This window comes from Phodopus roborovskii, unplaced genomic scaffold (genome assembly GCF_943737965.1).
Source record: "Phodopus roborovskii unplaced genomic scaffold, PHOROB, whole genome shotgun sequence".
In the NCBI taxonomy this organism is placed as follows: Eukaryota; Metazoa; Chordata; class Mammalia; order Rodentia; family Cricetidae; genus Phodopus; species Phodopus roborovskii.
In genome coordinates this window covers 34,951,441-34,968,304 of record NW_026126480.1, presented here as the reverse complement: position 1 = coordinate 34,968,304, position 16,864 = coordinate 34,951,441, and the positions used below count along the sequence as shown (strand labels likewise).

General features: G+C 46.4%; 2 protein-coding genes across 3 annotated transcripts in view; one reads left to right on the top strand and one right to left on the bottom strand.

The window, feature by feature from the left end:
• The window catches only part of Sbk1 (SH3 domain binding kinase 1), a 253,873-nt gene that overhangs the window by 80,015 nt on the left and 156,994 nt on the right, over nucleotides 1-16,864 (bottom strand). The window lies entirely within an intron of this gene.
• Cd19 (CD19 molecule) lies at nucleotides 457-6,841 on the top strand. 2 transcript variants are annotated; one of them, XM_051192928.1, is made up of 15 exons: nucleotides 457-1,054; nucleotides 1,273-1,539; nucleotides 1,815-2,021; nucleotides 2,139-2,417; nucleotides 3,583-3,690; nucleotides 3,947-3,995; nucleotides 4,242-4,330; nucleotides 4,662-4,763; nucleotides 4,852-4,953; nucleotides 5,032-5,100; nucleotides 5,202-5,258; nucleotides 5,348-5,404; nucleotides 6,205-6,294; nucleotides 6,388-6,494; nucleotides 6,648-6,841. In XM_051192928.1, exons 1-14 carry the CDS (start codon nucleotides 967-969, stop codon nucleotides 6,477-6,479), a joined length of 1,656 nt encoding a protein of 551 aa, XP_051048885.1. In that variant the 5' UTR covers nucleotides 457-966; the 3' UTR covers nucleotides 6,480-6,494; nucleotides 6,648-6,841. The 2 variants fall into 2 exon arrangements, with proteins under 2 accessions (XP_051048885.1, XP_051048886.1); XM_051192929.1 differs by having other exon boundaries at nucleotides 459-1,054; nucleotides 6,208-6,294.

The following is a 16,864-nucleotide window of genomic DNA, read 5'->3' as shown; positions in this document are numbered from 1 at the left end:
GACATATAGACAGAGTACCTAGACTCCTAACAGTGAGAACAGGGGCTGCCTCCAACTCTTTTACAGGCTTGTGGGACCCTACTCCTTATACTGGGTCATCTTGCCCAGCCTTAATACACAGGGAGATGTTTAGTCTTACTGCAACTAAATATGCCATGCTTTGGTGATGTCCACTTGCCTTGCACTTTCCTGAATATAGAGAGAGGAGGAGTGGATTGAGGGTTGGGAGCAGAGGGGAGATTGAGGGAGATAAACTGGAAGGAGAGGGGGGAGGGGAGACTGCAGCCAGGATGTACAATAAATAAATAACAAATAAATGAACTTGTTAATTTTTTTCAGACAGGGTCTTGCTAAGTAGTTTAGACTGGCCTTGAACTCACCCTGTAGTCTGAGATGGCCTTTTGTGATCCTCTCAAGTAGCTGGAATTATAGGACTGGATCACTATATCCAATATAAAGTCCTAATACTATCTATCCCCAGATGATAGAGAAAAATGTGGAAGCCAGGCATGGTGGCACATGCCTTTAAACTCATCACTCGGGAGACAGAGGTATGAAATAGCATCAGAGCCTGGAGTCTGGAGAAGGGAGAAGGTAGGAAAAGAAGGGAGACCTGAAATCTGTATCCACTCATCTGACAAATATTTACCAGCTGCACTATGTGGAAAACACTGCATGTAGTGGTGAACATGTTAGCTTTGCCCCATGGGACTTCCATGCCGAAACATACATGTCATTTACTTGGGTTAAGTACTGCGTGGCAGGGAGGAGACAACTGTTGTGGATCTGGAAGAGTGCCTACAAAAGGGGGCCTAGGGTGTGACCTCCCTTTTCCTCTAAAGGGGGACTGCCACCACCCCCACAGACACCCATGGTTCATTGCCCACCGGCCTCCTGCTTGCCCCAGCATCCTCTGCGCGCCACACAGAGGCTGAGTGCCCCAGTGCTCCGGGGAGCTTGGCTACCATGCCATCTCCTCTTTCCCTCTCCTTCCTCCTCTTCCTTACCCTTGTAGGAGGCAGGCCCCAGAATCCGCTACTAGTGGAGGTAGAAGGTATGTCTGTCTATATGTCTGAAGGGAAGGATCTGGGGTTGGACGCCTGGGTTCTGGGTTGAGTAACTGGCCTTCTCGGAGCCTCCATTTTCTTATTTGTAAACTTCTGGAAGGAGTCAGAAGAAACCCTCAGGACTTCCCATATGGTGAACTTCTGTGGTGCTTTGGTTTATGAGGAGGGAAGGGGGACTAGGGCTCCCCTTTTCCTCTCTCCACAGAGGGAAGCAATCTTGTGCTGCCGTGCCTCCCAGACCCCTCACCTGACTCTTCAGAGAAGCTAGCCTGGTATCGAGGGAATCAGTCAACACCCTTCTTGGAGCTGAGCCTAGGGTCCCCAGGCCTGGGCCTGCATGTGGGACCCCTGGGAATCTTTCTAGTCATGGTCAATGCCTCAGACCGTATGGGGGGCTTCTACCTGTGCCAGAATGGACCCCCTTTCAAGGGTACCTGGCAGCCTGCCTGGACAGTGAATGTGGAGGATAGTGGTGAGTGCCTGGCAGGGTTGGAGGGGGGTTAGTGGGAAAGAGGGGCTCTACATGGAGAGAAGAAAGCGAGGCTACAGCTGCTGAGGAGGAAGGGCTTGTTTCTAGGCAGCAGGTTCCTATGGACCGGTAACTGCTCTGAGCTAACCCACATACATCCCTGTCTCGCTCTTCTGTCAGGCACAGTTGCTTTCTCTCTGTTTCTCCGGTTCTGCCTTTCCGGGTCTCTCTATCTCCCCCCTCTCATGTTCTATGTATGGTTTGGTGTTTCTTCCCAGGGGAGCTGTTCCGCTGGAATGCTTCAGATATAGAGGACCTGGACTGTGGCCTGGAGAACAGGTCCTTGGGGAGCCATGGGCCCACTTCTGGTTCCCACAACAGTTCCAGGCTGTATGTGTGGGGTAAAGACCGCTCTGGTTTTGTGGGGATAGGGCCTGTATGTGCCCCACAGAGGATCAGTCTGAATCAGAGTCTAATCAACCAAGGTAAGGGGACAGCGTTGTAGGGACAGGGGATAGGAAATGATGCCGGGAGCTGGAGGGTTTGGGGAGATGAGACCCCATAGATTGTACTTTTGTCATCTTTTTTTCTCCCTGCTCTAGAGCTCACTGTAGCCCCTGGCTCTACACTTTGGCTATCCTGTGGAGTACCCCCTGTCCCAGTGGCCACAGGCTCCATCTCCTGGACCCATGTACACCCTAAGAGGCCTAACACTTCATTATTGAGCCTAAGCCTTTGGGAAGAGCGCCCAGTCAGAGAGATGTGGGTTTGGGGGCCTGTTCTGTCACTGTCTCAAGCCACAGCTTTAGATGAAGGTACCTACTATTGTCTCCGTGGAGGCCTGACCATCGAGATGCATGTGAAGGTCAATGAAAGGTCAGGTAGGGTTTCTCTCAATTCTGGGAATCTGTGTGGAGCTGCTGGAAGAATTGGAAGGGTTAGGAAGAATTGTGATTCAGTGGAGTGTGTACTTAGCATGTATGAAGTCTTGTTTGTGTGTGTGTGTGTGTGTGTGTGTGTGTGTGTGTGTGTGTAGAGACAGACAGACTGACAGACAGACACTGTTCTGGTGATGCACAACAGTAACCCTAAAACTTGGGAGGCCGAGGCATAAATAGAAGTTCTAAGCCAGCCTAGCACTAGGATCAGCTTCAAGTCTCATCCCAAACTCCAGTTTGCACACTGAATACTAACTTTAGCTCTTTGCTCATTGCTTCTGAGAACTAGTTTTCCTGGGTCTTCTCCTGTGAGCTCTGGTGACCGCTTCCTCTCCAACCCCTCCCTGGGCCTTGTACTCGTTCCTATCCACACCCTCTTCTCATTTGGCATCTTACTCCCATGACTCTAGTTTCCTGTGCCTTTATACCTACTCTGAGTTCCACACTCCCCATACCCGACATTTCCTGGAATTGCCATTTGACGTCCCATGGGCATCTCAGGCTTGCTATATAAAGTCAAATTCAACATCTTTCCCACCTATGCTCTTCTGGGTGGCTTTGCACAATGGAGGACCCAAAAGAATCTACATGGGTCCACGTGCCCAAATTTACGGGCTTGACTTTCTTCTTTTTCCTCATTTAATCCATCAAATCAGCCACAATGTCTTGCCTTTGTTGTCTCCTTAATACAATCCTACCATGCTATCATGACCACAACCCTAAATGCAACCTCAACTTCCACTCCAAACTTGATCTCAAATCTATTGGATCCCAACTCTAACTTGGTAGACTTACCTCTGCCCTGCATTTTGACAATGATTTTCCTCAACTACAGAATTAACCTCCCCCTAATTGCTTGGATAATACCCATGCTTTGTGTATGATTTGTTAGTATAGCATCTTGTGCTCTGTGCCAGCCTCTGTGGCATAATTCATGTCCTCCTGGGAATAATAGTTCCTTAGTGGAACAAAGAAGAGCCCTCTGTAGAGATCAAGACTTTAAAGCTGTGTCTTGCTTTGCTCTCCCAGACAAATGTCCTTTGAGGGGTTGAGGAGTAAGTTAGATGCATTGTGGGGTCCTTGTCTCATAGCACCTTCCTCCTCACAGTGTGGTTCTGGCTGCTGAGGACTGGCGGATGGATGATCCCAGTTGTGACTATAGTATATCTCATCTTCTGTATGGTTTCTCTGGTGGCTTTTCTCTATTTTCGAAGAGGTGAGTCATGCCCCACCCCCAGCTTCCCCAAATTCTACCCAATCTTTCCCAGAACAAGGCCACCCTGACTTATTTGACATGTCCCACAGCGCTTATCCCTAAAGGAAGCTTTTTTAATGTCTCTCAAACTTCCTGGGGCCCCCTAGTATTTGTACAACCATTTTCTTTATTTACCCAAGGGATCTTCCCTGTGTTCCCCAAATTCTCCTCCTGCCAGGCAGTCCCTCCTCTGATCGATCTCTTTAAATCCCACCAGCCCTTATCCAGAAGAGGAAAAGAAAGCGAATGATGGACCCTGCCAGGAGGTAAAGTAGCAGGGCCCTTTGCTACAAGCTTTACACTCCCTTTCCCATCCTGCAGGCCTTGGCACCATCTCTATTGGTTGAAATACTACCCAAGTTCAGAGGCTACCTCCAAAATCACCTTCTTTGGCATGGTCCCAAACTCACTGGAGACTGTCCCTACTGAGTTAACCTCCAGAATAGACTGGAACTGATAATCTCTATGGGGTTTCACCTCAAAGTGTACCAACAAACCCTTTCTCCCTTTAGATTCTTCAAAGTGACACCTCCCTCAGGAAATGGGACCCAGAACCAATATGGGAATGTGCTCTCTCTTCCTACACCCACCTCCGGCTCTGGTGAGGGACCCCTCCCGCCAGGGCCTTCAACTGGGATCCTTCCTCCAGAAGCTAGCTAGCTGCACATTTTCTTCATTTCTCCAGTCTTCTGAGAGCCAAGCCTTCCTCAGAGAAGAGCCCGGTGCTGAGTTACACCAGACCAGCCAAGTAGGGCCCCTGGGCCTTAGCTAGAACATAATCCATGTCCTAGAACTTGAGGCCATGGCCCTGATTTAGATCCCTTCCCCATGGTTTGAGATCAGTTAGTTACCCAGGTGTTCTGCAGAGCCTAGAGCATTGTCTCCTTCCTGCCCTGGCTCGGATGACCACTTTAAAATGCTCTTTTCACCAGCCCATGCTCAGCGTTGGGCCGCGGGCCTGGCAAGTGCCAGCGCGTCCTATGGAAACCCGCGCATTGAAGTCCAGGACACTGGAACGCTGAGCCATGAAACAGGTCAGATTGAAGAGTGTGGGATCAGTGGACTGGGGTGGAGGAGGAGAGATGTTGATAACTCAGTTCTCTACACCGGTCCCAAACTCAGGGCTGGAAGAAGAAGGGGAGGCCTATGAAGAGCCAGATAGTGAGGAGGGTTCCGAGTTCTACGAGAACGACTCCAACCTTGGGCAGGAACAGCTTTCTCAGGGTGAGACCCCACTCCCCCTGGTCCCAGCACTTCCTTAACCATGGACCTTTGTTAGAGATGCTCCTCTTTCTCAACCAGATGGCAGTGGCTATGAGAACCCTGAGGATGAGCCCATGGGTCCAGAGGAGGAAGACTCCTTCTCTAATGGTAACGTGGGGTCCTTGTGGGGTTGGTGATCAGGAAAGTGTGCTTGTTGCGGCAGAGCTCCTAACACACAGGAAACACCATTTGAGCTCTCTCTTCCACAGCTGAGTCTTACGAGAACGCAGATGAGGAACTGGCCCAACCAGTTGTCAGGACCATGGGTGTGTATGTGCGTCTGTGAGTGAAAGTGGTCACTCTGGGATGAGGCTGGAGACCAGGAGAAAAAGTGACATGTTTCTTCTTGTTCCAGACTTCCTGAGCCCCCACGGATCTGCCTGGGACCCCAGCCGGGAAGCATCCTCACTTGGTGAGAAATGCTTAGGATCATCCTTCTTTGGTCTATTTAGGGTGACATTAATTTATCTCTGACCTCAAGCACAAGCTTAACCCCTGTCTTAGACTTCATTCCTACCTCTGACCCCCACCCACTATCCTGTTTTCCCAGTATTTATATTGTTTTTAACCTTGAACATCAATATTGACCCAATGGGCCTGACAACTCTGTCTGTATAATTTCCTATGATCTTGACTTTGACACCTCCTGATTCTGTTCTTGACCATTTCTTTGGCCTTAGCCATCCTACAACTGAGTAGGATCTTTTTATTGTTGTTATTGCTTTGTTTATTTGTTTTTCAAGTTGGATTTCTCTGTGCAATCCTGGTTGTCCTGGAACTTACCCTGTAGGCCAGGCTGGCCTGGAACTCACAGAAATTGGCCTTGGCCATCCTCTGCCTCCTGAGTGCTGGTCTGAAAGGTGTCTGCCACCACCACCTGGGTCTGAGTAGGATCTTGATGCTGAGCAAATCATTCCAAGTTTTGTTTTTGTTTTTGTTGGTTTTTCAAGACAGGGTTTCTCTGTGGCTTTGGAGGCTGTCCTGAAACTACCTCTTGTAGAGGCTGGTCTCAAACTCACAGAGATCCTCCTGCCTCTGCTTCCCAAGTGCTGGGTCTAAAGGTGTGTGCCACCACTGCCAGTATCATTTCTGGTTTGACATGAGAAACTTCCACTTTCCCCTGCCTGGCTCTTGCCTTGTGGTAGGCAGCATTTCCCTCCTGCAAGCCCCAGCAGGGCTTCTGGGTCTCTGATTTTCCATCCTCTACCTAAGCAGGGTCCCAGTCCTATGAGGATATGAGAGGAATCCTATATGCAGCGCCCCAGCTCCGGTCGATTCGGTCTGGTCCCAGCCATGAGGAAGGTGAGTGCTTCTGTCCCTAGTTGTCCTTTGAACCACCCCCTCCTTGCTCCTTCCCATCCTACTTATACTTTCCTTCTTCCTGGTCTTATCCAGATGCAGACTCTTATGAAAACATGGATAAGTCTGATGATCTGGAACCAGCATGGGGAGGAGAGGACCACATGGGGACTTGGGATACCAGGTGACTCCCAAGTGACGAGGTGAGCTGGACACTGCCCCTAGGAAAGGGGAGGAAGAGGGACATAACAAAGATGGTAGTGCAGTGCTGGCTTATGGGAAGGGGAAGAGCAAAGGTTTCCGGAAACTGATGGATGGGGCCTCCACCCCTTCCCATCGTTGTTTTTTCTATGTAGCCTGGGCTTGCTCGGGCCCCAAGAGCCACAACCGACTCTGAAATCTGGAGGTCCCAATCAGATGCTGTCACTCAGTGAAATAACCTTGTTTAGGATGTGTGTATGTGGACACACACACACTCATAAGCATGTACATGCGAAGCTTCCTTCCCACCCTTTTTATTTTCCCCAATAAACTCAATGAGCCACTCAAATTCTCTGAAGCAATGCCCTTGTATGGAAAGGAAGGAAATGTGGGGTTAGATACACTCCTGAATTACCCAGAGGAAGGAGGGCTGCAGTCTGAATGCAGCCTGGCCCCAGCCTTCCCATGCCTTGGCATTAGCCACCTTCCGAACATCCAGTGATGCAAATATGTTCATTCACCATCCAGCTGAGTCCCCTGAGGAAGAGATAGTGATGGGATTGGCAGGCTAGTTAGAAAACATCTAGCATCACTACAGATCTCTGTGTGTGTGTGTGTGTCTTTTCTATTCTAAGCATTAGCATATATGAGCTATTTCATCCTTACAATAAGGTCACAAACTTCTTGAGTGAGTCAGGATTTGTCAAAGTAAATTTATGTGTGGGATTGAAGTGTGTGTTTTTGAGATGAGGTTTTGATATGTATCTTACTTAGGGCTTCTGTGTCTCTGCTAAACCACCACAACCAAAAACAACTTGGGGAGGAAAGGGTTTATTTCCTCTTATAGCTTGTACCCCATCACCCAGGGAAGTCAGGGCAGGAACTCAAGGCAGGATTTGGAGGCAGGAGTTGATGCAGAGGAGTGCTGCTTACTGGCTTGCTCTCCGTGACTTGCTTAGTCTGCTTTCATCTACCATCCTGGACAACTTACTCAGGGATGATACTGCCCACAGTGGGCTGGGCGGGGCCCTCTGAAATCATTAATCAAGAAAATGTCACCAGCAGGAAGTAGTTTGGAAAGAACGACGCCCAAATTCCCAAATATTGTGTATGTTTGTTTTCATTTAATTGGACTTTGTTATATAAAATTAAATAAAAATATTATAAAAAAAAAAGAAAATGTCCCACAGACTTACCTACAGGCCAATTGATGGAGGCATTTTCTCAATTTGGAATCCCTCTTCTTAAATGACTCGATCTTCTGCCAGAGTTAACAGAAACTAACCAGTACACTATATGGCCATTCCAGTCTTAAACTTATGGGCTCAAGTGATCCCCTTGCCTCATGAATAGTTGGAACTACAACTGAACACTACTATGTTTGTCCTTTTTTTTCTTGGTACTGGGACCAACCTAGGGCATCACACATGCTGCTGAGAATACCCAGCTGTACTAGAAGCTTTATGAAATATAAGTTTGCCTGCCTGCCTGCCTCCGTCTCTCTCTCTCTCTCTTTCTTTCTTTCTTCTTCAAGACAGGTTTTCTCTGTGTTATAGCCCTGGCTGTTCTGGAACTCACTTGGTAGACCATGCTGGCTTCGAACTCACAGAGATAAGAGATAATCCTGTATTTCCTGGTGTTGGGTCTAGAATTCTTATCATCGCTAAAGTGCTGTATGTGTGTGTGTGTGTGTGTGTGTGTGTGTGTGTGTGTGCATGCATGCATACCTGTGCACACCAGTAAGCTGACAGATGGTTGGCAGCACTGATGGTTGGTAGCTGCAGGATGGGAAAGGTCACCAGAGAGACCAGGTAGGATTAGAGGGCTGGGAATTTCAGCTCATCCAGCCTCCAGAAAGGGGGGGGGGAGGATTGAGGATTAAGTTGGTGGCCACTGAAGTAATAAATCATGCCTATGTATGAATGAATCTGGAGGCATGAAGCAAGAGGATCATAAGTTCCAGGCCAGATTGAACTATGAAAACAAAAGCAGAAAAGAGGGAACAGATTCCCGGAAGTCCAAGGCTGCAGAGCACATAGAGGCTTTCCCAAAGTGAATTAATCCCACGAAGAGGCTGAGGCAACCCTGATTTAGGAGGCTAAGGCAGGAGAATGGAGAGTTCAAGGCCAGCTGGTCTCAGAACAAGACTGTACAAAAACCTGGGGCTTTCAGCAGGGGCCAACCTTGGTACTGCTGCCCTCATCCTGTGGGATCTGATTTCTTCAGGTAGACATTGTCAGTACTCAGCTAGATTAAAGGCTGTCAACTGGTGTCCCTTGAAAAATTACTTAGTTATTTGTTGATGGAGAGAAATTTCCATACCTTTTTGGGATCATACAAATCTGTGTTGATTGTTGCTTAGTAAGAGTGCAAGAGGAAAAGAATTTGAATATATTTTCCCCAAATTATCAGATTATGTTTATTAAGTCATACCGTCTTCAAAAAACCCCTATAAGTATACTAATATTATGCAGCTTCACAGATGAAAAGTTTGAGGCAAGCGGTGGAGTTAAGTAAAATGCCAAAACTTGTCTGGTTAGTACAAGGTCATGCACTCTAGTTCTCTGCCTGTTGACGCTCTCCCTTCTGACTCTTTATCTGTGTGCTCTGTGGTGCTGGAGATGGCACACAGGGCTCTGGGCACGTTGGGCTGTGCTCCATCCATCACTGCCCAGGCCCCTCCCTCCTGACACAATACTATAGAAGGGGAACTGAGCATCGGGGAAGCTAAGTGACACACTTTCAGATGCATGGCTAAAGTCTAAGCATTTAGTCACCCTGTCTCTCCTTGTCCTTACACAAACACCTGCAAGGTCTTTCAGAGCAAGTCTTCAGCCCTGGAAGCTATCCTGAGCAAGCTCCATGCCATCCATTTTGTGAGATGGCATTGGTCTCTGATTCTTGATGCCCTCCATTAGTCCTGTTCTCCCTGCCACTGTTGTCCCCAGCTCTGGGACCTTTTAGAACTCAGACTGGCATCTGAAACCCAGTCTTCCTTTTAAAAAAGGTTAAAGATGTTTATTATTTTATGTGTATGTGTGTTTTATCTGTGTGGATATCTATGCACCACACACCTGCCTGGTGCCGGAGGAGGCCAGAAGAGGATGTTGGATTCCCTGTGACTGGAGTTACAAATGGTTGTGAACTGCCACATGGTTGTTGGGAATTGAACCCAGGTCCTCTAGAAGAGCAGCCAGTGCTCTTAATCACTGAGTCATCTCTCTAGTCTCTGGAACTTAGTCTCTCTCTCTTTCTTTCCCTTCCTTCCTTCCTTCCTTCCTCCCCCCCCCCCCCCAAGACAAGGTTTCTCTGTGTAGCTCTGGCTGTCCTGGAACTTGCTCTGTAAATCAGTCTGGCTTTGAACTCAGATCCACCTGTCTCTGCATCCCGAGTTCTGGGATTAAAGGCATGCACCACCATCATCCAACAAAAGAAATTTCAAAATATTCAAAAGAAACTTCAAAGCTCCTTGTGAGATTAACTACATAAAAAAACTTTCCAGTGTTTTTTAAATTATTTTATGTGTATGAGTGTTTTGCTTGCATATATGTGTACCACGTATGTGCCTGGAACCCACAAAGGTCATCAAATCCCCTGGAAATGGAGTTACAAACGGTTGTGAGTCTATATGGGTTCTGTCAGCAGAACCCAGGTCCTCTGTAAGAATTGCAAGTGCCCTTAACTGCTGAGCCATCACTCCAGTCCCTAGAATTTGTATTTTATCTTGTTTCTGAGACATGTTCTCATGGATACCAGCCTGGCTTCCAAGTCTCGCTATAGCCTAGGATGGCCTTGGGCTTCTGATCTTCCTCCTAAACTGTGGGATTAGAGGTGTGTGTGTGGGTAATGTGGTTCTGGGATAAAACATGGGGTTTCACCAATGTTAGTAAACACTGTCAACTAGATAGTTCCTTAGTCTGCACAGTGACTTTTACTCTCATGTCCAATGCCAGGGCTCAGGGAAGGATTTTTCTTCATTGTCCGTGCCCAGAAGAGAGGCAGTCCTTCCTCAGTCTCCAGACTTGGGCAGGAAGCTCCATTTCAGCTCTCTGCTGTTCTGAGGGCCCCAGTCTCCACCTCTGTCCCCAATCAGGAATTCAAACTTCTTGTAAACCTAGTGAGCTGCTTGGCCACATATATCCCGATCACCCACTATGGTGGCTTTGATTTCTTTATTTCTGATATCACGGGGATTCTCCTTTTGAGCTCAATTATTTTAAAACATGGCCTGGGGGTTTGACTCCATGATGCAGTACTTGTTTAGCATGGGGGAATCTGGAGCTCCACTCCTAGCCCTTAAAATCCAAACCACTAAAGAAACACTCCCTGTTAAATATTTGCATCATATATGCACCTTTAAGGATTTGGACCTCCTGCCTCTCCCTTGGGCTTCCATCTTGAACAGAAGTCCCTTGGCTCAAAAGCAGACCACCACCATAGCAAAGCCATCTGCATTTGCCAGAGCACCCATTCTTACATGTAGCCCCTCTCGTGCAGAATTCCCACTCTGTTGCCCTGCCCATCACCCAGTCTGCTTCGTTTTAGTTCTTGCCTGTGAGCTGTAGTCCCAGCACTTGAGAGGCTAAAGTAGGCTGACCCTCCAGAGTTGAGAGGCTAGCCTGTGCTATCCAGTGAGTTTATATTCATCTATGCTGGAAGCTCAACTCCATGTGTCTGTCTCCTTGGTGCCCCAGTATTCCTGCCCAGGACATGGTGGCGAACGTCAGGAACTCAAAGCTGAGAAGGAAAGGAAAGTGGGCGTGGGATGAAGGGCTGTGAAAAGCACTCCTTGGGGGTTTCATGCATTCAGGGGCAGAGGATGGAGATGCTCCGGTGGGCTCTGTCACCCAGGGGTGCTATGGTTGGAGCTGAGTTGTGCTGACAGTAGCTCAATGCAGACTGTCAGGGTTTGAAACACCAGCTCCACCTCTCCCTGGCTCTGTGCTTCAAGGTCTCTCTCCACATGGCAGTTTCCTGGTCTGAGAAATATGGACAGCAGCAATGGTTTCTTTCTGAATTAATCTTTCTTATGTTTTGTGGCACTGGGAATCAAACTTCAGATCTTTCTCATGTGAGGGAAGCACACTAACTACTCAACCCTAGAGTGAAGGATGTGAACATACTTGACTGTAGCAAAGTAAGCACTAACATTAGCTATTATTATTAATTGGCATTTAGAGGTCCTACTGCATACCAGGAGCCAGAAGGCACTAAAGCATTATGTAGAGACCTCCGTATGAAGGAGCCATGTCTCAAAGCCGCTCGACTTCCTGTCCCATGCTTCTAGTTTTGAATAGGGCCTGGACCACTCTCAGCTCTTGAGTTAGGCTTAGAGAAAATTTCTGGTTCTCAATGTCATCCCCTAAACTTGCAGTTACTTCTCAGGTAGGTTCAAAGTTGGAGAGGGATGTAGAGGAGGTTAAAGTTTTCATTTAGGCTTGCTGTGCACCTACAGTCCTAGCTACTTGGCTCCATAATTTAATGTCAGCCTGGTAAAGACAGTGAGACTCCACCTCTAAAAGAAAAAAAAAAAAAAAAAAAAAAAAAAAGAAGGAAAGTTGGGGACTGGAGATGTGGCTTAGTGCTTAAGAGCACCATGGACTGCTCCTGCAGAAGACCTGGGTTGGATTCCCAGCAGCCACATGGAGCATCACATCTGTAACTTCAGTTCCAAGGGATCTGACACTCTCTTCCGGCCTGCACAGGCACTGCGGCCTGCACAGGCCAAACACCCATACACTCAAAACAAAAATAAATATTTTCATCAAAAAAAAATTCTCTCTGAGTTTGATAAAAATTTCTAGAAAAACTGACAGATTAACAAGAGAAAATAATTTTAAATATGTGCACATATATGACAGTTATACAAAAAAGTGGTGGGCCAGAGTGGAGTGGTACATGCCTTTCCTTTCAGTACTCAGGAGGCAGAGGCAACCAGATCTCTATGAGTTCAAGGACAGCATGGTCTACATAGTTTCAGGAGAGCCAAGACTACATAGAGAGATCTTTTCTCAAACAACAACAAAAGAAACTTAAAAAAAAAAAGTGGTGGGAGCAGATGACTTAAGTTTATGTAATATCCTGAGCTACAGAAGAAATGGGGGCTTGGAACTTCTGGGTAAAGTAGATGCAAGCCATGTGAGGTCTTTAGGAAATGCCTTTGTATCACATCTCCTGTTTACTTTTAGTTTTTCTTGTCTTGTTGGTCCTTCCTTCCCTCCTTATTTCCTTCCTGTCTTCCTCCCTTCCTCCTCCCCCTCTGCTTTTTCTTCTTTTTTAAGATTTATTTATTATGTATACAGTGTTATTCCTGTATGTATGCCTGTGCAGGAAGGGGGCATTGGATCTCATTACAGATGGTGTGAGCCACCATGTGGTTACTGGTAATTGAACTCAGGGCCTTTGGAAGAACTTAACTGCTGAGCCATCTCTCCAGCCCCTCCCCCTCCATCTTGACATAGTCTTGCTTTTTAGCCCAGGTTGGTCTCAAACTCAGGATCTTTCTGCCTCAATCTCCTATGTGCTGGGATTACAGGTGTGTTTAACCATTTGGCCTTACTTTGGACAAGCATTTCCTTTACAGAGGTTTCTTCTACAGAGGATGCCTTTCCAGAGCTACATTTTTTCCTGTATTTCTGCAAACAGCCACCAAAAGACATGTCAAAGAAGTACATGTTTTGGTCTGCATGAGGGCATTTAGTCCAGCTTGGCTACTGAGTAGAGCTGGGAGACCTTGTTGTTCTTAGTTAGACCTCAGGAAATAAGCCCTACCTGCTGGTGCCTGGCTGTGTATCTTTAATCCTGACTAGGCCAAGTCACTTGGAGCAACTGAGGTGCTTTTGAGTTGAGGCAGGTGTGTCAGTCAGGGTTGTCACTGTTGTGTGGTAGTAGAAGTGTCTTGGATGGACTGTGGACAGGAGTTAAGATGCTGTTCTGTGGCGTGGGTAGTAGTGCATACCTGTAACCTTAACACTCACAAGGCTGAAGTAACTGGAGGATGTGGACTAGGCCAGCTGAAGCTATATAGTGAAACTCTTGTTTAAAAATAGGTGTGTGTGTGTGTGTGTGTGTGTGTGTGTGTGTGTGTGTGTGTGTGTTGGGGTCGTAGGTCAGTGAACGGGCACTTGTCAACTTGATTGGGTCTGGAGACAACTAAAAGCAAGCCTCTGGAAACTCCTGTGAGGGATATTTTGGACCAGATTATTTGGAGTCAGATGAGCAGTGGATGAGAAAGGAAGACACTCTGTTTTTTGTCTGCTGCCTTCACTCTGTGGCCCAGTGCATCCATCCACCCTGCTCCTGGGGTGGGGGTCACCACACCGATGCCAGAGCCAAATTGTCTGGACTCCCAACGTAGACTGAGGATCGGCAGCTCTCCAGAAAGCGTCCAGGCCTTCAGCACTAGATTGGGATGACTGATACAGCCAGCCTCACACATTGAGTTACTATTGCTTGATTACCCAGACCATATCATGGAAGCCAACCTAATTAATCTCACATAAATATTCTGAAACCTTTTGAGATTATACTGTGTTCTGTTGCCATCTTGACAAAAGTATTCATCCCATCTCTGAAGAACCTGGACTAATACACTGGCCTAACACACATGAAGCCTTAGGTTTAACCCCCAGCCCTTTACAATAAATTAGTAAATGGGTCAACAAGATGCCTCTGTAGGTATGGAGACTTGCTGCAGAGCCATGTCATGAGCACCTTATTCCAGAAACGTAGACATGTATGTGTCTTTTCATTGACAGAATTTACTGAGTAACATTAAATTCACAAATGTGGGTTTATTTTATTTTTATTTTTAAATGACAGTGGTTTTAATTGCAGCAATTTTTCACATAAAATACATCTATTTTAGATCCAGCCAAGGTGAATGCAGGTTTTTTTTGTTTTGTTTTGTTTTTGTTTTTTGTTTTTAAGACAGGGTTTCTCTGTATTGTTTTGGAGCCTGTCCTGGAACTTGCTCTGTAGACCAGGCTGGCCTCAAACTCACAGAGATCCTCCTGCCAAGGGCTGGGACTAAAGTTGTGCGCCACCAATGCCAGGTATGTTCTTTTATTCCAATCTTAATTACTAACATTAACTCTCACATGACATAGCATACAGAGTAAATTATATCTACATAAATGGTTTACAGAATAAATACAAAAGGCTGTAACAGAGTTCAAAAGGTTTCAGAAGGGACCCGGTGGTGGTGCACACCTTTAATCCCAGCACTCAGAGGCAGAGGCAGGTGGATCTCTGTGAATTCAAGGCCAACCTAGGCTATAAAGTGAGTTCCATGACAGCTAGGGCTATTACACAGAAAAACCCTATTTTGAAAACAAAAACAAAAATAACCATGAAAGGTTTCAGAAGTGAGATGAGAGAGTCTGTATTGATAACTAATCAGACCAATGATAGGAGGGAGGGGCTGGAACCAAGGTTTGAAAGCAGGAAATGGAGGTTTTGAGCCCAGGTTGGGACAGATGAACAGGCATAGGGGCAGGCAGTTGTGCGCTGGACAAAGCAACAGCAGGAAACTGAATCAAGCTGCAGCTCCAGGAAAGTCAGAGAACCCTTTACTTGTAAGTCCATGATGTTCCCATCAGGTATCAGGTGATAGGTTTTTGGGCTATACCAGGTTTGGGGACTGTACCAGGTTTGGGGACTGTACCAGGTTTTGGGTTCTGTACCATCAGGGTTAGGCATCCATCACTTTGGGCTCCATGTGGGGCAGTTATACTCTCTCCTTGATCTGGCCTGTCTGATAAGTTCTAGGACCTGTTTTCCCCAATATGGTTTTTAAATTAAAAATTCATTTATCTTTATGTGAATGGGTGTTTTTTTTTTTTCCTGTATAAATGTCTGTGTGTCATGTGCAGGCAGTGCCTGAGAAGAATAGAAGAAGAGACTGAGTTAAAGACAGTTGTGAGCTACCATATAGGTGCTGGGAATTGAACCCAGATCCTCTTGGAGAGCAGCTAGTGCTCTTAACCACTGAGCCACCTTTGTAGCCTCTGATTATCTTTTAGTAAAACACAAAGCCATCTGTAGCAGGCTTTTTGGGCCAACAACCAACTCCCAAATTATGACACACAGACTTATTATTAGTTATGAATGCTTGGACTTATCTTATGCTAGTCCCACTAGCTCTTATAACTTAAATTAGCCTATTTCTGTTTGACTGGAATCTCCAGCTTGACCCTATTCCTCCCACTCCAAATCCTGTCCTTTCAGAAAGACTGTCAGCTGCCTAGCTGGCCCTGGGTGTCTTCTTCTCTTTCTCTCTGGAGCCTAGATCCCTCCTTTTATTTATTCTCTCTGCCCACCTGCTTCACCTATCCTTCTACTGCCTAGCTATTGGCCATTCAGCTTTTTATTAGACCAATCTGGTGCCTTAGGGAGGCAAGGTGAGCCAGCAACACATCTTTACATAGTTATACAAAGGCAGCATAAACAAATGTAATACATCTTTGCCTAGTTAAAATAATATTCCAAAAGTCATCTTAACTTTAAAGAAAAAAAAAAGTTTTTATTTGTCTCTCTGTGTGTCTGCTTATCTATGCACCACATGCATGAAGGGACTCACAAAGGCACGAAGAGGGCATTGGATACCCTGGAACTAGAATTCCAGGTAGTTGCAAGATGCTATGTGGGTGCTGGGAACTGAACCTGGGTCCTCTGAAAGGGCTTTTAACCACTTAGGCATCTCTCCAGGTTTGTCCATCTGAGCTACATCATGGTAAGCGGGGAGACAAATCCTATTATCTATTTGGTTTGGGGGGGTCAAGAGTAATACAATAAATTTATAATTTATGACATTGGTGGTTAAATGTTGGAACAAGGCTACCTGTGAATTTAGGCTCTGACCCTCTCACTTGAACCAAAAGCCTGAGTAGCTAATTCCTTTGATGTCTGCATTTCAAAGACAAGATTCTACCATGAATTGCTGAGTTGTGAAAAAGCAAGCTCATTAAGACATTAGGAGTAACATTTGCACGAACATGTTACTGACTGGCAGTACTTACATTTGTGCTGGCCAGGGGTGGCCAATTGTAACTCCCAGGCAGCCTGCCATGGTACCTGGTGCTTTGGAGTAAACTGTGTTGATGAGCTGCGGGGCTTTATAGGCTAAGTGATGTAGATGCAAGGCCTTATCAGGAGTAATTCCGCTATAAATCGAGCAGCATCTGTATTTCAAAGGACGTAAAAGAAAAGAGCTTGAAGCCTCTTCTCTTTGCAATAGGAGAGGTAAACATCTTTATTTGTAGTCACCCTAAAAGTGTTTCTGAGTTGTGCTGTGCTAGCGTATACGTTGTGTTGATAATTGTGTTTGTACAGGATGTCTGAGATGACAAGTAGGAAAGTGTTTAGTGTTGAA